A 26,677-nucleotide genomic window follows, 5' to 3' on the forward strand; every position below is an offset into this window, starting at 1 on the left:
GAGAAGCTGCTGCTCTGTTGACAGAGATTGGGAGCTTTCTGTCACAATGCCTGTTCCAGTTCACTGGAGTGTCCAGTCCTCACAGAATCAGAAGGAACCTCAAAAGGAAGGTGGGATGGTTTTGCTGCTTGTTGAGTTAAGCAGGTCCAGAATCAGTCCGTGGCGTTACTATCTGGTATGCAGGGAGAGGGCCTCATTTAGTCTAAGGAGAGTGCAGCAGCCTTATTCCCTGTGAATAAGGCTTTATGGGACAAGAGCATGGGGTCAGAGCAGAGCTCCTTTGGGCTGGAGGGTGCCACCTCCTACTGTACTTCTCTGTACTGATCATGGCAGCGAGGGGATGCCCTGTCTGGGTGGGTTGCTCCTTCCCGGAATGGGGATGGGCCAACATAATATACTCTCTGCTTGCCATGCCCTGCAGTGTTGGTTGTGTCTTTCCAAGCAAGTCTGCATTACTCTCAGGAGGCTCCCACCAGCATAGTAGTCTCCTCTCTAATGGCAGTAGGGCTTAGCTCTTCTCCAAGGCTAGAAGTTGGTGACTCCAGGTGGGATGACCAGCTCTGGGAGCACAGAGCAGGACAGGATCTTCTCTAAAGACTCTGCTCCCAGTTCATAGTCCAGCATCAAGTGAAGATGATGTCCTTTGTGCAAACAGTTTGGACTTCCAGTTTTGGGATCCACTATATATTCTTTGGGTCCCCAAATAATGGAGGCTGCTCCACTGCAGTGTGCCCAAACCACCTGCTTGCTTTTGACCCTGTAGCATTCTGCTTTAGTCCGGTCAACGTACCTTGGTCTGCATTTGCCATGGTTGTGCTCTGTCACCAGGGCGTTACAGGCGTGTGTTTGGGGAGAGGGTGCCTTGCTCTGGCCCCTGTGGTCAGGGACACGGTGGCCGTGCTTGGATGAGCTGGCAAGGAGCAAAATGCTGTGAAGAGCTGCAAAGCTGGTCAGGATGGTGGCTTCCCGGGGAGCGGAGGGGCTGCTTCCCGCTTCCAAACACCCCCCTACCCCCCCCCCCCCTCCATCCCTGCGTGTGCCTCGGCAACTGGGGAGGGTGGAGGGGGCTCCGGGAACCCGCACATCTCCCCCCCTTCCCACACCCCCATCTTCTATTGACTCGTCCCTGTCGTCCTCCCCACCCCGTTGTCTCATTGTAGGCTGAGGGGAGCGCGGAGCCAGAGCAGCTCCCGCCAGCCCCTCAGAACGGAGAGGTGACAGCGGCCCAGGCAGGCAGTGAGATGCGGGAGAATGGCGTAGGGCCGGCAGTGCCCACTGCCCTCAGTGGTGGTGACCAAAGGGAAATTCAGAGCTTCGAGACTCAGATACAAGAAACAAGTAAGTGCCTGTGCCTTCTCTCTACACACGCTGCCGGGTGGGATGGGGAGAGCACTGCAGCAGGGCAGAGCAGCCGCCCCCCGGGCACTGGTCACACCGCTGTAAAGCTGAACCTTGAACTGTTTATATCGATGTCTGTAGGGTTGATTTGCCTTTTTTTTAATTCAGAAAATTGCCTTTTATTTTCCAGGCATCTAATGATGACATTATGGTATCGTCTTCCATTCCCCTCCTGTCCCCCTCTTTCCTCCTCTTTCCTTCTCCTTCCCCTTCCCCTTCTCACCTGCCCTTGTGTCACTGCAGATTGAATCTCACAAGCTGACGTTCCGTGAGAAGGCCAAGGCTCGAACAGACCACGGAGCGGAAATCGTCGTCTCCAAACCCCCCAACCTTTCCAGCAGCACTTCCCCCTGGCGTAGCACATCCGTCAGCGAGAGCCTGGGCTCAGTCGCCTCCTTGTCACCGCTGCAACAGCCAGCTCCCCTTGCAGCGCTCTCTCAGCAAGGCTTGTGACCCCTCCCAGCCCTGTCCCCTGCCCTCTCCCCAGAATAACACAGCTTGGCTCTCTTAACCCTGCCCCTGGCTTTAGGTGGGAAGGGGACAGCGTTTAGCAGGGCAGGCATCCCTTTTCAGCCACAATGACTCTTCCAAGCATCCTGGAGGCTTGCCCCTGGCCAAGCGTGTTGGGCTCCAGTGGTCCTTTTCTGGCTGGAAGGGGCTTCCTCCCTCTCCATGCCTCATCCCTTTTGCTTTCAGGGGGATGCTGGTGCGAGCGTTAGTGTTGTGTGGCAGGAACGGGCATCTAGTTGACCTCCAGGCCGTGTCTTAGTGGCTGGGTAGAAGCGTGCCTGTGCTGCTGGTGGCTGAAGCCAGGCCAGAGTTAACAGGGATAAGCTGTGACCTTTCTTTCTGTCTTTATTTTTAAGCAAGACAAGAACCCACCTTTCCCTCCCTGCCGCTTCAGTTTCTGCTGATCCTGTTTGATGATGATGATATATATGATACACACACGTTTAGGCTGTTTTAACTGTTGACTTTAACCTTTTATTCTTTGTGACGATGTGTTGATGATTTATTGTGCTACAAGCCCCTGCTAAGTTTCCTTTTCTCTTTCCTTCTTTTCCTAACCGTAGGACAGTAGAGACATTAACCGCTGCTGCAGTGCTGGCTTCTTATTGACATATCCAGCAATTGTAACAATTTTGTTGTTGGTTGTTTTGGGTTTGGTTTTTTGCTTTCTTGGGTTTTTTTTTTTTCTTTTAATATTTTAAAACGATGGAGCAAACTCATGGGATTAAGCCATGTCTGAAGTGAAAGGCTCGAGAACGTGTTAACAGAGAACTTGCTGTAACAGATCAGATGCAGCCTGTGTTGACTGCAACGAGACGTGTTGGCTTGATGCTGGTAAAACCTCTTGTAGGCCCAGGACGTGTTAGCAGGGTGAAGACGGTTTTATTTATTCACGTTCTCAGCCACAGCCCTGGGATTGAGCTTTTTCTGGCTAGGGCCTAAGGTCAGAGGAGAGGCAGGAGGCTGCTTTCACGGTGGAGTTGCAGGTTAACGCAGGCCTGGAGTTCCAAGGCCGAAGCAGGTCTGTGGTGCGCACGTGTGGCGTGTTAGCAGAGGCCGATGGGTGGGTGACCGTGTTGTCCGGCTGTGCAGGGCGAGGCCGAGGTGGGGAAGAAGGGAAAGGCCCCCTTTCCCCTGGGATGATGCACCCCGGGGTGTGCAGGGGGCTGGGAGGGAGCAGAGCCCTCGCTGGGGCAGGGGAGGCAGGTTTTAGTGCCAGGGAGTTGCAGCTCTGACTAGGACTAAGGAGATTGACCTACTCGTGGAGGTGTGAGCTCCTCGTTTCATGTTGCAAATGACACTAAAGAAATGTAAATAAATTAAAACCAAGAAGAACAAAAGAGGAAAAAAAAAGAAAAAAGGAGTGTTCTTGGGTGGACAAATTAATTTAAAGAAAAAAAAAAGCAGCAACCAGAAAAAAAAGGCGGAATAACAAAACACTGGGATCAAAGTGAACTGAACCAGGCATGCGCTAAGGGGGGGCTGTCCAAGGAGGAGACAGAGGGAAGCCGGCAGCTTCTCGTGCTTGGGGGAATATTTCTGTGGGAAGCCGACAACGACACGATAACCCGGAATCTGTATTTACACAAAAAGATTCTTATTGCACTTGTATTTTTTATATTAAAGTTTGCATGATTTCTAATAAAATGGCATTAAAATGTACTAGTTTGCATCAAAGTCGTCTGCTAGTTTCGTAAGTGCTTTTTTCCTCTGAATACAAATTTAAATAAGCAATGCAGATTTGCACCTCAAAGGGGCGGTTATATATACCCTGGAAAACTCCCAGTGCTTCCCTTCCTCTTCCTCCTCCTGTTCCTCCCCACTGCACTCCTCCCCTCCATCCCACATCCCTTTAATCCCAAACCGGGGACAGCTGCCGAGCTGCTCTCTCCCTGCCCTCGTGTTGTGGCGTGTTGTGGCGTGTGGCCTTGGCCAGCACTAACCTGGCCCCTGTTGCAGGCCCGGCTCTTCGGTGAGAAGGGCTGGAGCTGGGGCAGGGGCCGAGGCTGGAAACCTCATTCCTCAAGAGAGCAGAGCTGTGTCGGGACGCTTTGAAACCCTCCGGCCAGTCCCATGGGGGTGCTGCTGCCTCCGACCACCCGTTCACCTGCATGCTGCCCTCCGGTATATATCACTGCCCTTTGCTGATGCTTCCTTCTTTCTCTTACTGCTAAATTCTAAACACCAGCTTGATTTTGTCAGTCTTGGGTTTGGTTTTGTATTGTTTTTTTCCAACACTTGAATTGAGGGGAAGTTTGGAGGAGAGGGACCGAGGTGAAGACCGATCCCCTCCCTCAGCAGGGGCTGTGCTTCCCCAAGCAATAACGCCGATCCACTCGGGGCTAGGGCAGGCGCCAGCTAGAGGGTCTGGTGCCCATTGTGAGGATCCGGTGCTGGCAAAGCTGTGCCTGGAGCCACGCTTCCCTGCTTGTGAGCAGCAAACGCAGGCTGGCAGCAGGTGAAGCTGACCCCAGGCTCACCGGCTGGGCAGAGGAGGTGGCAGTGGCCAGGGACCACTTGAGTGGCTTGAGGCAGGGACAGCGCAGTCTGGCAGCGGTGGTGGTTCGAGGAGGTCAAAGCTGAGATGTCGCGTTCCGCTTGCGCTGATGCCCTGGGGTGAGATGGCGGCGCGGAGGGAGGCAGCCAGGTCCTGGTCAGAGCTCAGGGGTGGCAGGAGGAAGGCAAGTGGCCGTGTTACCTGTTGTCTTCTGAGATTGCAAAAGCAAAAAATGCGAACGCCGAGCCTGCTGCAGAGGGACAGCAGCGCCACCTTCTCCCCCTGCGTTGCTTTTATCTGCTGTCTCGGCTGCTCCTCAGTCCCGGGCAATGCTTTCAGGCCCATCTCTGAACATGCACAACCCTTCCCAGACTCTGACACAGTTCAGCCGAGCACCAACCGGCTGCCCTGTGCTTCTGTGCCACTTTCTCTAACACTTGTTGTGCCTGTGTGTAGCTGACGAACAAATCCAGATCCACTCCTTGGCTGTGTTTTTTTTTAGGACAGCGTCTTCAGGTTTCATACTGTTTTATTGGGGTTTTTATTTCATTTTAAGGAAACGGCTGTACATATTGCTAGCCCGGGAAGAGATTCATGTGTGGGGAAAAACAGCTTTAGTTGCCTAATGTGGGAGACGTGGGAGTGAGCTGGTTTGTGCTGAGACCTTAACTGAGGATTGCAGGGAAGCTGCTGGCTGGGCAGAGCCAGAGAAGGAGCTGAATTTGATGTTGGCTTAATCTAGGGATAGAGGGAGCAAATTCTCCTGGATAAAAAGAGCTGTGGTCTGAATTAGATCCACTTGAATGTACACGTTGCTGTCCTGAGCTGCCCCCTGCGGCTCCTGCAGCTGCGCTTGGCCTGATGCTGCTCTGGGGGAGGCAGGAGGAGGAGAGAGGGGAGGGTCTGGCATGGACAGGCAGGCTGAGGTCTTCGGTGAGCTGAGTCAGGGCCCTGCTGGATGGGGCACTGCGGCCAGCGCTTGAGCCCTTTGCTAAGCTTAGGGTCAGGGAGAGCGTTGGCTTGGTAGTGGCTGAGCTGCTGAAGTGAAGAGCCCGCGGCAGGGAGGGCTGGGTGTGAGCTGCTCTCCGTCTTGGGCAGGCAGGAGGCGTCACCGTGGCCATCCTGGTTGCGGGTTCCCGGTGTCTCCACAGTTACTCTGGGGCTTGTTATACTGTCAAAGTACATTCAGGTAGCCAAGTTTGTGTGCTTGAGGCCACAGGAGCAGGAGCGCCCTTGGGTCAGCATCCTGACCGCAAACTGAATGTAGTTTTCTATGCTGACCCTCGCCATTGTCCCCCGCGTAGCATCGGGGTGTGAGTGGGGCTCCAGGACCCTCTTCTGTTTGTGTTCGGGCAGAAGCTCTAGTTCTCTTGGAGTGTGGCAGGAGCTTGATGTCGGTGACAGCCTTGGGGTGACCAGGGCTCCCGTGTCCTCCCCACGTGTGGACGGGGGGAATGGCTGAGCCCATCCTAAGCTGTTCAGTGCTGGCCCTGCTAAAGGCCGAGTGGCAGCCTCCAGGCTTGGGGAAAATAGCACCAAAAGCCCTCCTGGCGCAGGGCAGGCTGCGAGCCGGCAGAAAGCTGCGATGCGAGGCAGCAGCAATAGCAGCAGGCGTGTTCCGGCTCTCCTTCCTCCTCCCCACCTGAACTCCAGCTCCAGTAAGCGTTTGCCTTCCGGCTCTCCCTCCCACGAGTCTCGCTGGCCACCAGCCGGTGGCTAGAGATCAGGCACCAGCCTCTGGTCTTGCACCCTTTGTGCTTGTCCCACCCCAGCATTCAGCATTGCCTGCAGCTTTGATTACCCCATAACATAGGTACAGCGAGTAATGACGTAGTGGGGGAAATGACCGTGGGGAGGGGTGGGTGGACTGAGAGGACAGTAGGGCTGGAGACAAGGGCTTGGGGCTGATCCTGGCTCTTGGCTCCCTCTGGGGTCTTGGGAACCTCTCTGCCTCAGTTTCCCCATCCGCAGGGTGGGGATGATACTCCTTTTACCTCACCGGGCTGTAGTGAGGAGTGAGCAGTGTGTGAAGTGTGCTCTAAATGTGATGTGTTCTTACTGTTTTGCGTCAGGATTGCTCTGCAGCGGCCCCATCTCCTCGGGGCGGTGAGTGCACTCTTGTGCTGAGGGGAGGCCGGTGCATGGTGTGAGGCCTGAGACAGCTTTGGGAGCTGGGGAGGGGGCCGGGGCAGAGCCCCTCCTGCTATGGGGTTAATTCAGACTGGTTTGCTTCTGCCTTTCTCTTTCACCCTCCTGTGAGGGGCAGTACGGCCGTCGTCTCCTTAGCAACATTTCCTGACTTGATGTTGTGATTCTGACTATTGTAAAGGGTTGAAATAAAGCTTCTAGATGTTCCCTCTCAGCTTGGGCGTGAGTTTGTGTGCGGGTCAGGAAGGCCGGGCAGGGGCTGGTGGCACAGTCAGGGGCTGCCTGATGGCAGAAGAAGACCATAGAGCTAAGTTGTGAAGGAAGGGGGTCAGCGCTGATGCTTTCAGCCACCGGGAGATCCCCCTGACTCCACTTTGCTCCTCCAGCCGGGGCTCGGAGGTGCACCCAGTTCTCATTGCCATGACCTGGGGGTTTCTTCCTTCTCCCCATCCCACCTGGTTCCTCTTTGAGCAGTGGCCAAGCCCAGCTCCAGGGCAAGCACAAAGGCATGGGCACAGCTGATGAGGAGAGGGCCCCGGGGGGCCGCTGTCCTCTTCCAGCCAGAGCCTCCACACCCTCTTCTAAAGGTTTTCTAGCCAGGCTAAGGGCTTGTGCACAGGAAGGCTGCAAACAGCGCTGTCTTGAACAGGGTTTTGACCGTGCTGCCCAGGAGGCTGCGTTGTCCCTGCACCCAGAACCTCCCCAGCTCTAAAGCCCCGCCCGGCACGGCTGCGGCACCAGCAGCACCAGGACAGGCTCAGGAATAGCCTAGGCCCCTCCCCGGGATCCTGAGGGCTTTCCCTGGCAGCACTATGACATCCCCCAGCAGCAGAGCCAAAAACTCCACCGGAAGAAAGAAGAGGACAGAGGCAGTTACTACTCTATCCCTTTTTATTGTCTTTAATCTATGTTGTAAAAAGATCCAGTATCACATAACAGCCACTGAAGTATCCCAATATCACACTAGTTCTGAACCATTTAGACAATAGCTTGGTCTTCTTTTTTTTTTTCTTTTTTTTTTCTTTTTTTTGTGTCTTTTTTTGTCTTTTTTTTTTAAACCTGCTGGAAGAGAAACCCCTAGCGCCCATTACACAGGCCAAAAGAAACAAACACTGGTCAAATAATAGTGACAACCTCAAGCAAGTGAAATGAAGATGACAAGTTCTGCACGAACTCGGGCTGCAGGACCCCTGCTGCTCTTCATCCCAGAGCCATGAGGTCCTGTACCAGCCCCACCACTCCAAAGGCTGAGGCCGCAGCTCCACCGAAACCCATTACAAGTAAATTAAATCCTAATAGAGAACAACTGGGAGAACCCAATGTAGATCCCCAAAGGGAGGCAGGTGCCAGGCTGCAGACCCTTCACTGCCCTTCCCACACGTAGAAACGGCTTCTCACCCGCACTCTGCTGAGGGATTCCTGCCGCTTCCCTTTCCCAGCAGAGCGCTGCCCTTGGTGGCCTTTATTTCCAATACAAAGAGCGTAAGAAATGGTGAATAAAAACAAATGACCTCAGGCCTTTGCGCTCAGCTGTCGGGGAGAGCCACAGCCATCCCCTGCCCCGCTTCCCCCCCGCTACACCACAGCACTGGCCCCGCGAGTGTGAAGTACACCTTCCTCTGCCACATGCATTACGAACAAGCACAAAGCCTCACAACAGCCCTGTGAGGTAGGTCACCATCTTCAACTGACAGGGAATCCAAGGCAAACGGGGATTAAACTCCACCTTTCTTACTTAATGCTGCGCCTGTCGCAATCTTCGTTCCATGGAAGTATGGTCCCTGTTCATAGAAAACAAAAGGATTTTGTGCCTTTGCTCCTGGCTTCCTGCAGGAGAGCGCGCTCACAGGCATCTACCATGGCGTCCTGTGTCGCACAAGTTACAGGGATCCGGCCTCCTGGACATAGGGAGAACAAGAAATTAAAATAACATAAAAACAACGCAAGAGGACAGAAAGTACAGGCAGGTCAGGAAGGACAGGTCACATCTCACACTCGTAACGCCACGACTGCTGTGGGGTGGCAGGGCCCTGCTGCAAGGCTCCGAGGTACCACGTGGAATGTCACGTCCGTTCGGTGCCATCAGGGCTTCCTCTCCTTCGACGTCCCCTGGGGACAGTGAAAACGATGGCAATCTCCACACTGCACCGTAGCTGCTGGGTCCACGCTCTTGCCTGGCTCTGGTGCCAGTCCCAGGCACAGCTGCCAGCCAAGACGCTGTCTCCTGAGGCGGGAGCAGCCGTGGCACCGGCGCCACTGCGGCCTGGCCCCGTGGGGATGGGGCAGAGGACGGCCGCAGCTGCCGTGTCCTCACTTCCCAGGTCAGGGACTGACGCAGTGCAGGGCGGAGGAGGTGGGTGTCCACGAAGCTCACATCAGGGTCCGCTGGCACTCCCAGTCCATTCCAGGCGGTACAGCGCTGGCTCTTCCTATGCGTTGACCATGCACAGAGCCGACAGCAGGAGATTCAGACAACATTAATCTTCTAGGATGGAGAGAGATGACTTCACAAGGGATAAATAGAACTTTATTTAAATAAACATTTGTGAACATCTTTATACAAATTACAAGTCCCCACACAATCCTCCAGATCTGCCTAAGCACCAAAGCTGCCGGGAGGGCCTTTGAGCAGATCCACCAGGATGTCGAGCAGCTGGCTGTGCTGGTGGTGCAGGTCCCCAGGGATGGCTGCCATCTCATAGCACAGACACGTCTCCACCATCTTGGAGAGCGACACACGGAAATCACGCAGGAGGCGGATGGTGTAGGAGTCTCCCTCCAGCACCAGGAGATCACTGTCTGTCAGGGAGACTGTTGCTCGCCAGCCATCATCTTAGTGGGAAGAAGAGAGCAGATCAGAAGCATGAATGGCGTGGACACGTTCAGCTTGTGCTGGATGCTCGGCCCTCTCCACCACGACCAGTGCGGGTCCTCCCCCACTGATTTTATCCCAGAGTCCGGGGACTCAACTGGGCCAACCAGGTCACACAAAAGCCAAGCAGCACACTACGCCCTCAGACTGGGATCCTCCTTTTGCTTCAGGAGGCAACTGACTGCACAGCCCATTTGAGCCTGAGGGCCACAAACCCACTGCAGCACTGCCAAAACCCCACAGGCTAAAACTACACATCCACGCGGAGAAGGGCTTACTCCTCCCCCCACACCAGCTATGGCTGCAAGTCAGCTCCACTCCTCATTCCCCATGGATGAACCTTCAGGCACAAGCCTGCTTGTTCAGCCTGCCTACAGTTTGGTTTCCTTGTTGCTCTGGGGAGCTACAGCTGAGAACAGCTTGCAAATTGTCACCTTTGTGGCCCCACTACACAATACCTAGTACAAAGCAAGAGACTTAGAAAGCAGGGGAAGATGGTTGGCCAAGGGAAGTACCTGGGGGGTGGCCACCTTGCATCCCCTCAGGCTGTGGCACAGCTGTAGGAGTGGGGTGCCTGGGGGGTCAGGCATGGCATGAGGACCCTGCAGTGGTGCAAGAGGCTGTGTAGGTGGATGCCTCAGCCCCGTGGCTGCTCCAACACTCACCTCGGACATGGATGTCTGTGTCAGTCATGAGCAGCACGGCCAGCGGGTGGACCTGGGAGGAGTCCCGCACAAACACCCCACCATTGGACTTCACTGCCATGAAGTACGTTAGCCAGCGGCTGTACAGCTTGGACGCCTCCCTGCACAGGGGAACAGCGTCGTCAGGTGTGGGACTCTGGTTCTCACACAGGTGTTGGGTGTGGGGGGGGGGTGGAGTGGCTCTCCATGGTCACAGGCACACCCCAATCACCCACCTGTTGATTGTTGACTTGTGGAGCAGAACGGTGCCAGCCTTTGTCCGATACGCGTAACTGTTGGGTTTGAATTTCCCCTGACGAGTCACTTTGCCTTGTCTCACCTGAAATGAGAAGAGCGTCTCCATTACCTGCAGAACCAGCAGGCACTGCACATCAGCAGCCGGACTGGCTTCCCAGTGTCTCCAGCATGTCTGTATGGGCAAGTATGTTCCTCTACTTCCCAAAGCTCTGCTGTGTTAGCAGAGAACATGTATGGGGATGACCAGACCTGGCAATGACCAAATGCCAGTCAAGGGGCAGCAAACAGGAGGAGGAAGATGCCATCTCAACAGCTCCCAGGACAAGCTGCAGGAGGCCAAGCCCAGGCCTGTGCAAACTGGGGTGGCCACTCCTCATGAGGAGTGGTCCAGGGAGAGCACTGGAGCAGCAGCACAAGCACAAGCAGACAGTGTGCCTAGGACATGTTTCCAAGAGACCGCAAGAACCTCTGGCATCCTCATGCTTCCCCATGTTGCCTGCAGCGACCAGCAAGCCCAGGAGAGTGAGGGCAGAGTGGGGAAGTAGTACCTGAATGAGGTTGGGGTAGAGCCCAGCCATGAGGACTCCCTTGACAAGTTCTTCCTCTTCACTGTACTGGTTACATACAGAAGATGGCATGGTACAATCAGATGGGGACGACACCAGAAAGGCTTCATAGAGGTTCTCAGAGAACTGCTTGACAAGGCCTATAGGGAGGAGACAGCCCCAAGGAATGAGACTCACCCTATCCTTCACCCCACTGAATGAAATAACCTCAGCAGGGCAGCACCAGCTCTGGGTTCAGAAGCTCAGTTTCAGACAGAAGACATGTCCTGCCCGCGGCCTCTCCAGCACACAGGGTCACATCTGCGCTCCCAAGTGCCAAAGTCAGAACCTGCACCCATTCCAACAGCCTCCCCCCCCGTCTACCCCATTTCTGCATCATGTTCTTCACCAATGCTTCAGCCTTTACAGGGGACAAAAGGGAGATGCAGGCCTCTGAGACTCACCATTGATGAAGCGAAGGCTGGGGCCATACAGGTAGTAGTCCTGGAGGTAGTTATCCCTGGCACGACTGTCTCTACGCCTCAGCACCTCCTCCCAGCCTGCCACAGCCCTGACAAACGCGAGGTGATCACTCCCACTCTCCCGGCTCAGAACAGCCTTGGCCTGGGAGACAGAAACGTGTGTCAGCCAAGCAGCGGCCCCTTCCCTGCCCACTTCCCATCTTCCGCTAGGAGGAGCTCCTCACCTTGTCCACCTCTGCACGGTTTTGCAGGCTGCTGCTGAAGGGGTCCCGGGTGAGGCAGGAAACGATGACGAGCAGGGGGTGGAGGCAACGGTAGATGGATGCCAAGACAATGGCCTTTGCCAGCCGAGGATCTGTGGAGATCTGGGCAAGGCGCTTGCCCAAGGTGGTGAGGGCTTCTCGCTGGTCCAGCACTCCTGCAATAGAGCCACCCATGACGGCTTATCCCTCAGCTCCAAGTGGAGACAAAGTGGTGGTCAGTGGCTTGGGGGAGCCAGGAGACCCCGACCCCATCTAGTGGGCTTGGAAGATCTGGCATAACCTCCAGAAGAGGGATACGGTGTAAGTGACAGCAGTAAGCACCCGAAACCTCCCAGGTCTAACTGACCAGAGGCCAGATGACAATCAACAAGAGCCAAGCTATGAACTCCAGATCACAACGGTCCTGCCTTCCCTGTCATTCCCCTCTTTTCTATTTTTAAACCTTGGGAAGTTCTCACCACTTCTTGAGCAGAGCAGCGTGGGAAATAAGATAGCACCACAATGTGTGTGGTTTGGGAAGTCCCTATCAGCTGCCATCCCTGTCTAGGGACAGTCCTGCCCAGTCTGTCCTACAGGATCCTGTGCCAGCTCCCACTTCCCGTATTTAGACAGCAAACATGTTTTCATCACACCCACACCAGGACACAGCCTTAGCTCACCGATCTCCTGCAGCAAGATCACTGCTTCATCCACAGCTTTGATGTCAGGGCTGTCCAGAGCTTTGGAGAGAAATTCAACTGCCTGCAACACAGCAGGGGGAAGGGGAAAGAAAAAAAAAGGGCATGTTTCCCACACAGGAGCATGGGAGAGCCCTCAGGAGCCCACTGGCCTGCCCCAGGGCCCCAGACTGCAACGGTTCCCTCTTTGTTTGCCTACAGGGATATGAGCTCAGCCCTCATTTCTTGCAGTCTTTTAGACATACTCTGTAATCTAAGTAATCTATACATTTCCTGGTTGTAACTTCCCTAGACACCACTGAGAGCATTTAGGAAAGCAAGAACTAGTCATCAGCATTGTGGGGTTTTCCTACTCATGTCTGTGGTCAAATCACGTCTTGAACTGGCACCAGGCAGACTGCTGGTTCACTCGGCTGCAGTCCTGCAGGCAGGTACTGTGCTTACTGTTTTCTCTGGCATGTGGATCTTGGCCTGAACCACCAGGTTCTCCAGGGGGGTGCGCAGGATCTCTGGAACCTGGTAAGTTGGCATCTTGTCAAGGCGGCTGCGTGGGAAGAGGTGATAGGCAAATCCTGACTGACAGCGACCAGCACGCCCTCGCCTCTGCACCACATTTGACTTGGACACCCACACTGTTTCCAGGCAGGACACCTAGGGGAAGAGGGATTAGGCATGAATGCTCCCATAGCTCTCTGTCTTCTTTAAATGCAGCTTTCCATCCAGGCTGCAGGCCTCTAGCAGACTCTCTAGCAGGCAGCAGTGTGAAGGCCTGAACTGCTCAGTGCATGGATGAGACCCTGATGCCATCTGCTGGACACCTGCCTTGGCTCCACATCACACCACAGAACTCACCAGGGGCTCCTCACACTGAGACATACCCTGCAAAGCACGGTCCCTGCACACCAGTCCTGCTGCCTCCAGCACAGGCACTGCAGGGGCTGCAATGAACTGGGTTAAAAGTGGGCAAATATAAGAGGGTTGGGTTTAAACTAGAACTGCTGTTGAAGGTGTGAACTGCCACCCAGCTATGTCACAAGATGCTCTAGCATGGGGAGGGGAAGGGCAGCAGTGTACAGCCAGAATGCAGGACCCAGCACCACCAGAAACATGGCCTGAGAGCAGCATACTTCCCCCTCTTAACGCTGACTAACAAGCTAAGGCATGGGGGGTCAAGACAGCTTCAAACAAGAGCAGCATCTAAATAGGTCAGAGCTGCCCTGCTTTGGCTAGAGAGGTTTATAATGAAATCATAGAAAAAGACAGAAAGCAAAGGGAAATCTACAGTGCAATAGAGAGATCGGATGGGTGCAGGATTTGCCTTCGATTTCTTTGAAGACAACAGACTTTTGCCTGCTTAGCAGAAGTCAGTGGGGAGCCTGGCAGGGAGCTTAGTAAAGGCAAAGTGTTCTCTGAACGATGAGTCAAACACTATTCCTCAAATAGGGACACAGCAACAGTGCTTCAGGTTCCTAATGGGAAGCAGCTCTATCATCCCATTAATGGCATCTCAAATGTTGCTCTGAAAACAGCCACTAGCTCCAGTACATTCCAGAAGCAAGAAAGCAGCAGTACCTTGGTCTTTAGATCATAGCGTTCCTCCTTGTGTGTGCCACTGTCCACCACATGGACAATGTCATTGATGGTGATGGAGGTCTCGGCGATGTTGGTAGCCAGGACAATCTTCCTGACACCAGGCGGAGGCCTCTGGAAGATGTTTTGCTGGTCCATCATGGGGATGTTGGAGTGCACTAGGAAATAAAACTAGTCAGTCTTGCTCTGCTGTGCTGCTTTGCAGTACAAGGCCAAGGTACAAGGGCTGAGAATCTCTGCCTTCTTGTACTGTTACCTCCCACTTCTAGAAATACGGGATAGAAATGGGGACACCACTTGTAAATATTCACTGTCAGCAGTTTCCCGTCAGCCAGGCCCCAGAAAAATCTGGCACACATCATTTGGGAAAGCTCCATTTTGGCTGCTGCAAAATATGGCTCAACATCAGCAGTAGCCCCAGTCACCTCCCATCCAAGTGACACCAACAGCACCACCAGAACATCCCTGGGCCCCAGCCAGAAGGCCCACTCCCATCCTGCAGCTACCCCTTTTCAAAACACCTAGGGGCAAGGGAGTGGGGTATCCTATAACCACTTGGTTTCACTTGATCAAGAACAGTTAGCAGCAAGGGCCTGTAACTATTCTACATCACACATCTGCCCTATTAGCGATCAGTGATGAGAAGAAATTCCCAGCAGCCACAGGGAACAGCAGGAGAACACAAGAACAAATGAGTTTTCACTAAAGAACACCTGCATTTACTGGCAACTGAGCTGCTCAAAGCTGTGCTCCTGGCTGGCCTCATTTGACATTGAAAAGGGAACACAAAACCTAAAGAAACCAACTCCAAATTCTTATAGCCTTGCAGAGTAATACTGCCTTTTGGTTTAAAATTTTCCTCCCAAGATAACGAATTCACTAACCTAAGCTGACCTACAGAGTACATCTCCATCCCACAGAACAGGTCTTGATGATCTTTGTAGGCTCAGCATGCAGCTACAGCAAGACAGAATTTGGCAGTTTCCTCCTTGCCTAATTCTGAATTGCTGGAGGCAAACAGGAATCTGGTTTCTTTGATCACATACAGGTTTGGATGGCCTCTATTAGGAGCAGCTACTTGTGCTTGACATGCACAATTACACAACAGGTACATACACCAGAGCATACAAGCTCGCTCTGCAACAGAGTTCAACATTTGAAGGGGTTCATCAAGTCAACTGGCCTATCCATTCTCCTCAATGCTGGGGAGGAAAGGTCTGGCCCTGCGATCTCACCTGGCAAGACAAGGTACCGGCTGTTCTGAGACCCAAGCATCTCAAGCAGGCGCTGCTGCACTCCTTTGATTTCCTGCCAGCCAGGGAGGAAGCAGAGGATCCCACCTGAAATAGAGCAAGAGTTAAGGAAAAGCAACCTAGAAATCCAAGTGCTCTTCCGCAGCTGCAGACACAGAAACAGCTTCTGCTGCATGAAAGAGACACCCACTATTTGCCTAGGTTCACAGCAACCTTTAGCCCAAGAAACCCAAAGAAAAGAAGGGCCTTGCTCTGTAATGCCCCCAACCAGCTGATCTCTAAGGAAACCTGCATTATCCTCAGCATGAACGAATGACAGCATCCTGACCTGTATCAGAAATAGTATGGCCGGCAGGACTAGAGAATTAACAATCCCTTTGTATTCGGCACTGGTGAGGCCACACCTTGAATACTGTGCTCAGTTCTGCGCCCCTCACGACAACAGAGACACCGGAGTGCTGGAGCAGATCCAGAGAGAGCAACAAAGCTGGGGAAGGGTCTGGAGCACAAGGCTTATGAGGAATGGCTGAGGAAACTGGGGCTGTTTAGCCTGGAGAAGGCTCAAGGGGGATCTTATTGCTCTCTACAACTACCTGAGGTTGTAGTGAGGTGAGGGCTGGTCTCTTCTCCCAAGTAACAACTGACAGGACAAAAGGTAATTGCCTCAAGCTGCACCAGGGGAGGTTTAGACTGGATATTGGGAAAAATTTCTTGACCAAAAGGGTAATCAGGCACTGCAACAAGCTGCCCAGGGCAGTGCTGGAATCACTGCCTCTGGAACTGAAAAAAAAAAAAAAAAAAATGCAGATGAAGCCCTCAGTGGCATGGTTTAGTGGGGGACCTGGCAGTCCTGGGGTAATGGTTGGCCTTTATAACCATAAAAGATCTTCTCCAATCTAGCTGATTATGTGATGACAGATCCAGATATTATACAAAATGAGACCCAGGGAAACATTTGTCTAGACTTCATACTTGCTATGCAGTATCTACTTCTGTGAGCTCATTAGGACAAGGTTTTATAGGCAGAAAAAAAAAAAAATCAAGTCACAGGCAGTTTGAGAGGCAATACCTACTACCTTTGAAATACTTAAAACTCTTTAGAAGTCATCTGAGAGACCTGCCTTCTTCACAAAAACCTCCCAGGCAAAGACATTTAACAGCGATGGGTCTCCAATACAGAAAAAGAACTAAATTGCACGACACAAGGTTGCAAATGCTGGAGCACAGACAAGTCTTGCCCTTCGTTCCTCATCCTGCCAGAACAGCTGCATCCTGGGACACTAACACTGGGGCACTGAAGACTCAGATGATGTCTTAGCAAGATTCAGAACCAGCTCATGCCACACTGCTTGAGACTACTCAGTTAAACAGGAATTCGAGAAGGCCTTGCAGAAGGCAGCTCAGCATCATGTTGTCTCTGTGAAGAGCCTGGGCTCTGCAAGGTTCACTCTCCGCTGCTGCAAAAGGGCACACAGGCAAGACAGAACCTACCTGGTTCTCCATGGGCATCAATCTGAAGTACGAGGTCAGTGATGAGATCAAGATCAAGGACACATTCATCATCTGATTGCTGGATAGAACAGGATGACACATGCAGATAAATAAGCAGCAATCTAGCAGAGAGCAGAAAGGCACACAGCTTCCCAGAGCATCTTCTGGAGAGAACAAATGCCTGTACTTGGACAGTTTGCCCAAGACTAGGAGCCAGGAACCTCAGGAGCCTGGTTTTGGCTCCATCTGGAACCTGCTCTGGTCACAACTGCTGCCAGTTTTCTCTGCTGCACAGTGAGAATATACAGTCTCTTTTCCTTCTCCAGACTTGGAAGCTAACCAAGATTTGTGTACCTCTACTGAACAATATCTAACAAGTAACAAAAATTAACGTGAAATTCTGGGAGACAGAACTGTGCCATATGCACCTGGGACTTCAAAGCCACCGGGGACAGAGCAGCAGTTTTTAAATCCCTCAGTAATTTGGAACACACCTATTACGCCAGCTTAAAGAGCACAGGTAAAAAGTCCCATCCACAACAGAAAGATTGCCCTGAAGGCAACGGGACACCCTGGGCAAATTTGCTGATGAGACTAAACTGGGAGAAGTGGCTGATCTACCAGATGGCTGCTCAGCCACAGGGAGGGACTGCTACAGGCTGCAGAAACAGGCTGACAGCTTCTAGTCCAGCAGGCTGGACCAGGTAATGTCTAGAAGGCACTGACAACCTCAATGATTCTGTAACTCCACGATCCACAACTGAAGTGAAACTACCCACAGCAAAGAGTATGTGTCTGGAGGGCATTTTCCAGAGGAACAGTAAGACTAGGTGCAGTCAGGGAATTCAGTCACACAGGTCAGTGAGCACTTAGGTAACAGACTGCTGGGAAGTCTTGGACCAGGCTTGCACAGAGTATGCAAACATTCAAATCTGCGTCTACGTATATACATAGGAAAGTACAATGAGCTGTTAGCTTACTCAAATATAAATACTCTTCTCATTAAAGAGGGACAAAAGTAACTTAGGCCCAAATCTGAAGTCATCTTTATCCATAATTTAATCAAAATACTTTGGGATTCTACTAAGCTGACTTTACCTCATGAGGGTTGACACAGAATTAAAGCTCAACAGTGTCCAACAACTGCAGGGAAGAGGGAGCAGTTCCAAGCCCAAACCCTCCCGATAACATGCCAGAAGTCAGTGCCTCACCCAAGGGAAACAGCTTAACCCACTCACCCACCTTGATCTCATAGTGCCGGTGTCGGTGCCGGCCCAGCTTGGCCAAGATCTCCTCCAGATAGTATTCCTTCACTGGGTACATGAAACCTGGCACCTTGACCACAGGGCAATCCCCAAAATAATGTGAGAAACGTTGATTGTCTCCTGTGGCACTCATTAAGACCAGGCGCAAGTCAGGGTTAAGCTTCTGGATGCCCTTGAGCAAGATGAGCAGGAAATCAGTGTTGACATCTCGCTCGTGGACCTCATCGACCACAACGTGGCTGACACCCTCCAGGCTGGGGTTCCCCTGCAGCTTCCGCAGCAGGATGCCCACGGTGCAGAAGAGGAGGGCTCCTCCCCTGGCAGGGGGCTTGCTCTCCAGTCGCACCTGGTAGCCCACGTTCTTCCTCATGTTGGGACCCAACTCTTGTGCCACACGCTGGGCAACTGATATGGCACTGATCCTCCTTGGCTGGGTGATCACTACGTTGCAGCGAGCACCACGTCCCTCCAGGATGTAGTGTTCCAACAGGAGCTGAGGGATCCTGGTGGTTTTCCCACAGCCTGTATCTCCTGCTATTACCACGACAGGGTTCTGCTCAATGGCCGACAGGATGGTGTCCTTGTGAGGATCTACTGGCAGTGGATGGCTCTCCTGCCACGAGGATCCTCTCCTTTTCCAGAGGGCCAGGAGGTTCTGGCTAAGGCGTACTTCTTCTGCTTCCAACATAGGTATATATGTCTTCCCTGTGATTGCATCACTTATGGCACCAGATTCCTTGCTCAGATTCATCATGTCATCCGCAATCCGGGGCCTGGATTCCCTGATGTCCACTGGATACTGGGAGAGACAGAGACAGTTGTCAGTGGCACAAGGATCAGATCCCGAGAAGGACCGGAAGGAAGAAGTGCCTGGAACAGACTCAGCCTGACTGGCTTTGCAGTCACCAGGAAGTTTTGCCGAACTTTTGTCAGATTTTAGGCAACTCAACCACTTACATTCTGAACTGAGGTTATTTAAAATGAGAATTATCTTGGGCAGCTCTCTGCATTTTCCTCATTGCATCCCCTATTTTAAGAGGGGTATTAATGCTGACAGGCACAAAACAGTAACTTAAGCTTTCTAAGGCAGTGGCTATACTGCACGCAAGTGACTCACCGGACCCTCAAAGACAACTTTTGGAAACTATCAAGTTACATCACCACCCTTCCCGCCCCCCTCAGGAAGCCCAGACATGTAACTCACACAAAACATAAGCATTCAGCTAAGCCAGAAATATTCTATCTTGGCAGAAGAAAAAACAGAAGTCCCACATCCCACAGGAAGAACTAAAAGGACCAACAATAGGTCACAAATTGTCAAGAACACAAATCAAAGCATTGGCCCAGATGTTTGCAAGATTAGAAGCTCAGCTACAAATCAGTACTTCTGGATTCAGCCTTATTCAAAGAGCCCTCCCTTTCACGCACAGTGTGACAGCTCATGTTCATGAAAGCATGGTAGGCAGACCAATTTCCTTCAAGATGCTGCTGGTTTTCCAACATTTTTCACCCTTAGTTCAGTCACTTACAGCAGGTCATTCAGAAGCAGCTGCTGTCTTTGTGAGAGTCTTGGCTTTTAGTGAATGGCCTTTAGTGAATGTCCTACAAAGGATATTCACTATTGCTTATTTGCTTTACAGCATCTCTAAAGATACTGTAAAGATCACCCGAGATCTTTACTGTTCAGGCCCAAGTATACCACATCAGTGACTTGCCAGCTTCCAAGTGCAGGCATTCTTTTCATGACTTCAATAAGCTCCACGCGTTTGCACTGAGCTATGATCAACCTCATCTTACCTTAGTGCTAACTCCTGCTTTGACAGTGAATGCTATCTAGGAACCTTTTCTTGGCACTGCTTCAGCTCCTATGGGTGTCTGTGCAACACTGGTCCACCAGGAAGAGAGATCTCCTGGGTGGAAGCTTCACCAGCTGCCTGGGGACCTGCACCCACCACTAACGTACAACATTGTAAGAGATGCTGCCAAGGGGAATGTGCTAGTACCAATACCTGCTCCATGTAAAACTACAGGGCTCAACAACAAAAGAATTTAATGGAACAAATGCCTGCACAAGGCAGCATTCATAAGCTTACAAAGGAGACTAAAAGTGCACTCTGTAACAACCCAAAAGCCAAATAATGCACACAAACATTACAGATGCATATAGAGAAGGCCCACTGCCCAGAATGGGCCTCCCTTCCCCAAAGGTCAGCAAAGACCGATCCATGTTTTGTGGCAATCTATCAAGCCATGAATTCCCTCAACATTCTAACACGAAGCTTTTAACCACATGTAATTCCTGAAGTTAAACAGGATTAGCCAAAGGTGATTCTCAGACAGCTGAGCAGGCCTTACGTGATTCAGATAGTTCTCAATCTTGCGCAGGGTTGCCTCAGGGACTTTGATGTGGCAGGGTTTCCGCTGGTTCTCACCAAGCTCCCGTAGTGAAGTCATGTTGTACATAGCATGGCTGAGGGGGTTGTTGTTCTTGTCCACCAAGCCAAGGCTCTGCAAAGGAGGAGGCAAACAATGCTGTCAGGTACAAGACTGCTGCATATAAAGTGTTGGTATATAGAGAATGTGGGTCCTACATGTTTGATTAAGCTCACTCCTTACCCTATATCCCAAATACATCACTTCCTGCTTTAGCCATAGCAAGAAACAAAACATGATCTCACCTCAACTCACCAGTGAAAAAGACACACTGAAGCCAAGTCATACCTGCTCCTAACACAATGCTCAAACAAAGGTCTTAAACAGACCCACCAAAGAAACAGCAGTCACGACTGTATCTGACAAAACCCTCTTGCAAGGGCTGGTAGCTATCTTGCTATGGTACTGATACGTTGTGCCAATTCAACAGTAAGTACTACACCATTCTTGGATGTCCCCTCTGCTGACTCTAGGGTCTGCAACAAAATGTTTGGATTAATTCACCTACAAGAATGAGAAGATAAGTCTGACTCAGTAAACAGCAGCAAGGTAGCAAAGAGAACAAGCTAACACTTCCAGGTGATCCCTACACATCACTTTTTGTTGAGGGCTCAAAACAAGCGTAACAGCCTTCACAGGTCAGACACTGAATGGGTACAAGAGCAGCACGCCCTGAATCCTAAGATTTGGAAATCTGTGTTTATTAAACAAGAAGTCAAGGATTAGAAAGTTTCAGGCATCACTCTGCTCAAACACGGAAGTCAGGTGCAAGGAGCCTCTACTCAGACCAGTTGATACTGGTAGGATGTAGGAGCTATATGCACTTACCTTCAGCTTCTGACAGGCCAGTGCTGCTGCTTTGTTTTCTGCCTCCACCTTGCGACGGCCTTTGGCAGCAAAAGTCATGGGACAGGGCCAGCGGAGCGTGAGCTTGCAGATCTTGGTCTTGGTGCCTACTGTACGGAACTGCATGTATTCCTAAGAAACACATCAAAAACAACGGATGTGGGGAGGTGTTAACAGACTACATAACTAGGCAGGCATTTCCAAATACACCTCAATACTTTTGGGCAGAGATTAATTTGTTGGGTTTTTTGTTTGTTTGCTTTGATTTTTTTTAAACAGTTCAGTAGAACAGGTTTACTGCACCCAGTTGAACCCCCCAACTCAGAAAGCACTGGCTACACAAAAGTGAGAGCAGGCAGCTGTGTGGAGAGCCTACGGGGTGGAGCACAGCTACTGTTTGCTAAGCACATAAGGTCTGGAAAGGAGGTGGGTGACACATACCAAGGAGGAGGATCACTGGATACTGGCAAGGATTGAGTTGTTGGAAAGATTCCACCAGCACAGAAATTACACATTGCTCCAAGTAACCAAACTTTTGTTTGTTGCAGATATGTGGGGAAATGCAAACCTACTGCCTTCAAAAATATTCCCCTTAATTCAGACAGCTGCTCCTCTATTGCCCTGGCCTCAAGTAACAACATTCCTCATGTTTCTATTAAAATATTCCCTCAATTCTCACCACAAAGTCTTTTCCTTGCTCTTCAGGCTGATTTTTCTAAACCTATTTTTAATTTCCATTCTCTCCCTTGTTCGCAACTGCCCCCCCAAAAGCATCCAAAGTGACTCCAGTTGGAGTCTTTGAGTTTCATCCCTGGCATGAGTCAAACAGTACCTTACCTTGACCGTGGAGGAAGAAGTTGCAATCTGAATCACTTGGGCCAGGAGATTTTTGGGAAGTGGGAACTGCGTCAGGGCACGAATGGCAGTGTTGTCATCTGTCATTTCAATGGAACTCCCTCCTCGGCTAGATGGAAGATGGGAACAGTTGGTACAGTAATATCTGCTCTGTGCTCAGACCTACCTCACCTTATGTCTCCTACTGAGGTCCTGAAACTAAGTAGTTAAAGGCACAGATAATTCTTGATCATCTGGAAAGTCAAGCTGTATCTTGTGACTGAAATCTGTCCATCATGTAACAATCACCCAGTCCAGCAATGCCACCTACTAAAAAGCAATGAAACCTTTAGACTAACACTGCAAACCTGACAACACCAACAGCTTTTAACAGATTTAATAAATAATTCTGAATACAAAGAGCATCCCTAAAACCAACCTCTACCATCAGGGCCTTAGAGATTTTACTCCTGTTGACTATTAAAAATGCAAGATTTGTGTTCATAAATATGAAGTCAAGCAAGCAACTATGGTGATGGAAAGGAGCGGACTCAATATTGCCCTCAAAACCAGGGTGGTCAAAAAAGGTCTAAGCGCACAATTTCTGGGAATAGAAATCATTTTAGACCCAGAACTGTCAGGCAGGTAGGTAATAAGTAGGCAGCAGTCTATCCAGAGGGAAAGACCCCAGAGAAGAAGCCTGCAAATCCCCTCATGAGGACAGTCAGGCATGAAACCAGGCTGCTTGGCTACTGCTCGCATAGGAATGGTGCAGTAGACAGTGTTCAGCCCCTCTACAGGGCTCACCAGGAACGTGGGAAGCTGCGGCTCAACTATGTTGAACTGCACAGGTGCACAAGCTACCAAAGTCTCCCATTTACTGCCTTGGCTTAGTAGCTATCAGGGCAGACATACCTTGCATCTCTGCCTGGGGTTCGAGCATCCGGATGTGCCATAGGCAGATAATCAGAAACATCAATTGCTTCTTCTTCCAGCTCTCCTTCCTCCAGTTCCCCTTCCTCTAGTTCCCCTTCCTCCAGCTCCTCTCTTCTCATTGCTTTAGGCATCCTGCCCTGTTCCATGGGCTGGATGGCATCATCTGGCTCCATCCGTCGCCAGCAAGTTGACAAGTCAGCAAGAGATGGTCCAGACTTGGAGCGCCACTTTCCTTCTGAGCACCACCTCTCATCCGGACAGCCAAGCTGGTCAGCAAGGAGACGGTACTTTGCAGCATCAAAGAGCTCATTTCTGGGCCCCAGTAAACCCCAGCCCTGCAACAGAGAAATGCATTCATTGTTAGCTGCAGTAAAGAGATAGAAGTGTTCAAGGCCAGTTTGCACGGGGCTTGGCATAGGATGCTCCAGTGGAAGATGTCCCTGCCTGTGGCAGGGGGGTTGGAACTGGATGGTCTTTAAAGTCCATTCCAACCCAAACCACTATGTGATTCTATGAACTGCAGGAAACCAAAACACATCTGGTAAAGGAGAGAAATGCAGGAGCAACTTCTTCATGTCCCGCAGAAGAAGAGAGAAAGAAAAAGGACTTCCAGAAACTTAAAGCTTTTCTTGTACCATTATTTCTTAAGAAAGGGAATCTGTTCACTAATTTCACTTCCCAGGGCACAACTGCTTAGCATCTCATGGCTTGTTAGAAAGGGTGGGCCAAGATTTATCAATATTTTCCTATCAACTATATTTAGCATACTTAAGTTTTGAAACCTACCTTGAAGGATTAAATGCATCTCTCTTTGGAAAGCCTAGTCTAAACAAGCATAACCTTGAATAACACAAGATGGGAAAATTCAGGGAATGGCTCACCTCCTTTCATTTCACAGGAACAGTTATTTGTATAAGCAGTAGTACGACCTCCCTAACCTAGTGGCTTTTGAAACAGAATAGTTCCTAATCACTGCTGGCCTACCACCTGCATTTAGGACTGAACCTTACACAAAGCTCCAAGCATACCTAAAGTGCAACATGTGCCATGTTTTACCAGACCATTGCAATAAATTAGAAGCTACACCTTTAGGCCTCTCAATGCCCATGTATCACACAAGACTGTGTTATTTCATGCTGCAGGAGTGCCTCAGACAGCAAGAATTCACTTTGCCAGCTGCTGTACTCTAAGCCACTACATTCAGACACTCTCTGCACCAGTTAGATACTGCCACTTTTCTTCAACTGATGACTATTTATTTAAAGCATTTGTAGCTATTGCTGTAGCTTTCCATCATTAATATCTTGTTAGGTTACAGGTCTAGCGGGCAAAGCACCAGAGTTAAAGCTTTGTATGCTGGATCTGTGGCTTCAGACTGCTGAGGCTTTAAACTTCTACACTGAAGTACAGTTTAGCCATTTTCAAAATCTGGGGAAAAATATAGTGTAAGTGTAGGTAAGAATTTTTTTCCATTGAAAACCTGCAGGCTCACAAAGAAATTAGGGAATAATGCTTTTGTTGTGCACTGAATAGTGAGGCTGAAACAATATATTTCCAGTGAATGAGCATCAACCACGCTTCAGGTGGTATGAAGTCGGTCAGTGAAACAGCTTTTGCTAATCAGAAAATTCAAGAAACCAGCCTAGAAACAGGGGCCTGCTGAAGAAAGTTTCATGCTGCAATTTTTAACTTTTGAAGGCTAGTTATTTCTTAATGTAGCTTTCTTGATTTACAAGCAAATCAAAAAGCTCTCTTACTGTTAGAGCATCTGCAGCATCTTTTCTAAGCTCCTTAGTGGGAAAATATCACTGTTCTTACTATATACATGAATGGGAAGCTCCAAAGCCAACTCGCTTGAGGTTAAGAGACAACAGTCAGTGGCAGAGCTGAAGAGAAAACTGCATCTTATTCTCAGCTATGTAACACTATCTTCAACGTGACATTTATAACTCTACTGTAATTGCTTGATACTGGCAGTGCACAAATATTGACTGTTTCCAGCCACAAAATAGCAGCAGATTAGCATAACTTTAAAAGAGTAATCATAAAACAGAACACGTGATCACCACACTATGGCTTACATAAAGAGGAAGCAAGAGCCTCCAAGTACTGTGCTTGCAAACACATACTGATAGCTTGACACAAGTGTAAATTAGTGAACAGTAACAGCAAATATACCTGAAGGAAGCTCTACTAGCCACAGATGCTGAGAATAAGATAAATCCGATTATGGTCTAGGGCATAACAAACAAAGGTCAGAACTCAATTTAGTGAGTTCACACCTGGCTGAACCAAATAGGCTTTTAAGCGCAAATGGATTCAGAGAGCTCAAGACTTCACTCTCTACCCTTGATTAACAGACATGCCAATTAAGAAAGGGAACAGGTAAAAAGAGAGAAAAGTCAGAAATTACATTGCCAAAATGGACAAGGCCTGCACACTCAAAGGCCTGTTTGCTCAAGATAAAGAGGAGCATAAGCTCACCTTGAAGAGCTGACATGCTGCAGCTGCTGCCTGCCTCTCAGCATCAATCTTCTTGGTCCCATAGCCTTCCACTTCCACATTCTTAGGCCACTTTATATGCAGAGTGACTTTCTGAAAAGCAAATATAAGCAGCAAAGTGAGACAGTAGAGAATAATCCCTCTCCTCCAGCAGGAGCATACCTATTTCAAACATCTCTGAACTCTGGGCAAATAAGAGAACTACAAATGAAAAATCTTAAACAAACCACTTGTTTGGTCACTTTTATGGGAAGCTCCATTACAGTCTTTTAGAAAGAAAAGCCTGAAAAAGGGACAGGAGTTGCTCACAGTCACACAGAAGCTGCAGGGCTGGGCCAGACCCAGAAGCCAGGCTGACTGCCAGCACAGTGCCACATACTCCAGAGCTGGAGTTTCACAGGCGGCAATGTGGCAGCTCAGAGGAATCAAATGCCAATAGCGCATTACAAGAACAATTCAGATTCGGTTAACTGTTCTTATGTACAGTGCAGCATACCAGACCATGTCTGAGAAGCACCATTCACCCTCCAACACATTTCCAATTGTATTGGCAAGCAAATCTTCCTAACTGCTTCCTTATTCTAATTTTAACCAGCAGCACATTGTACCACAGTTACACAGGCTACCATACTCATGGTAGCACACAGGAACCTAGTCTTCAGGACATGCTGCCCAACACAAGCTATTAAGAGAACTAACAGTACCACCAGAGCTCCTCTTACACCAGTGCAGTTGGATGAGAGCAGCTGAAAAACCTGCAGAGGCAAATGCTGAGAGCTGAACCCTGTCCTTTAAAAAAAACAAAACCACTCCAGATCAAGAACTCGTTCTACTCCTGGCCCTGCAGATCCTGCAGCTGAGTTTCTGCAAGGCTCAAAAGAGGGAAATGCCTAAGGAATTCTCTCCTGTTTCTACAGCAAAGATGAAAGGTGGCATTTCAGTCTGCTGGGAAAACCCCACCTATAAAGCTAGCAAAAAGGCTCCTGACTTTTCAACAGTCTACAGCTGGCTGGCTGCCTGCCAGCCATCTGAATCTCATCTCGCTGTAGGAAATTGCTGCGTACTTTGCCTAGGGGCTAGGCATGAAAAGGCACAGATCTGATGAGAAAAAAAGTTGTCTCATGAAGGCCAAGTTACTTGGTGCTCATGAAAAAAACCTTGTTCACTTCCAACTGAGACTTTTCCAAGTTGTCT

At 50.3% G+C, this 26,677-nt stretch overlaps 2 protein-coding genes across 6 annotated transcripts in view; one reads left to right on the forward strand and one right to left on the reverse strand.

The window, feature by feature from the left end:
• The window catches only part of MAP4 (microtubule associated protein 4), a 39,376-nt gene extending 35,791 nt beyond the window's left edge, over window positions 1-3,585 (forward strand). Inside the window, exon 11 of the mRNA XM_061474444.1 lies at window positions 1,642-3,585. Within this exon, the coding sequence (XP_061330428.1) occupies window positions 1,642-1,851 (210 nt within the window). The 3' untranslated portion in view covers window positions 1,852-3,585. The remainder of the gene's footprint in view (window positions 1-1,641) is intronic.
• A 3,841-nt stretch (window positions 3,586-7,426) lies between these two features.
• Window positions 7,427-26,677, reverse strand: part of DHX30 (DExH-box helicase 30) — a 41,855-nt gene continuing 22,604 nt past the window's right edge. For 4 of the 5 annotated variants that reach the window (XM_061474437.1, XM_061474439.1, XM_061474440.1 and 1 more), the window contains 17 exons: window positions 25,466-25,576; window positions 22,961-23,316; window positions 22,049-22,175; window positions 21,194-21,343; window positions 20,288-20,440; window positions 17,910-18,731; window positions 16,668-16,746; window positions 15,159-15,263; window positions 13,906-14,081; window positions 12,778-12,984; window positions 12,316-12,397; window positions 11,618-11,811; window positions 11,376-11,535; window positions 10,915-11,072; window positions 10,345-10,448; window positions 10,091-10,230; window positions 7,427-9,385 (listed from right to left, as the gene is read on the reverse strand). In XM_061474437.1, the coding sequence (XP_061330421.1) occupies window positions 9,150-9,385; window positions 10,091-10,230; window positions 10,345-10,448; window positions 10,915-11,072; window positions 11,376-11,535; window positions 11,618-11,811; window positions 12,316-12,397; window positions 12,778-12,984; window positions 13,906-14,081; window positions 15,159-15,263; window positions 16,668-16,746; window positions 17,910-18,731; window positions 20,288-20,440; window positions 21,194-21,343; window positions 22,049-22,175; window positions 22,961-23,316; window positions 25,466-25,576 (3,360 nt within the window). In that variant the 3' untranslated portion in view covers window positions 7,427-9,149. The remainder of the gene's footprint in view (window positions 9,386-10,090; window positions 10,231-10,344; window positions 10,449-10,914; window positions 11,073-11,375; window positions 11,536-11,617; window positions 11,812-12,315; window positions 12,398-12,777; window positions 12,985-13,905; window positions 14,082-15,158; window positions 15,264-16,667; window positions 16,747-17,909; window positions 18,732-20,287; window positions 20,441-21,193; window positions 21,344-22,048; window positions 22,176-22,960; window positions 23,317-25,465; window positions 25,577-26,677) is intronic. The other variant, XR_009747059.1, reaches the window with a different exon arrangement.

This window comes from Pezoporus flaviventris, unplaced genomic scaffold (assembly GCF_033815535.1).
Source record: "Pezoporus flaviventris isolate CSIRO_AGI_PZ_B2104156 unplaced genomic scaffold, CSIRO_AGI_Pfla_v1 ptg000079l, whole genome shotgun sequence".
Classification (NCBI taxonomy): Eukaryota; Metazoa; Chordata; class Aves; order Psittaciformes; family Psittacidae; genus Pezoporus; species Pezoporus flaviventris.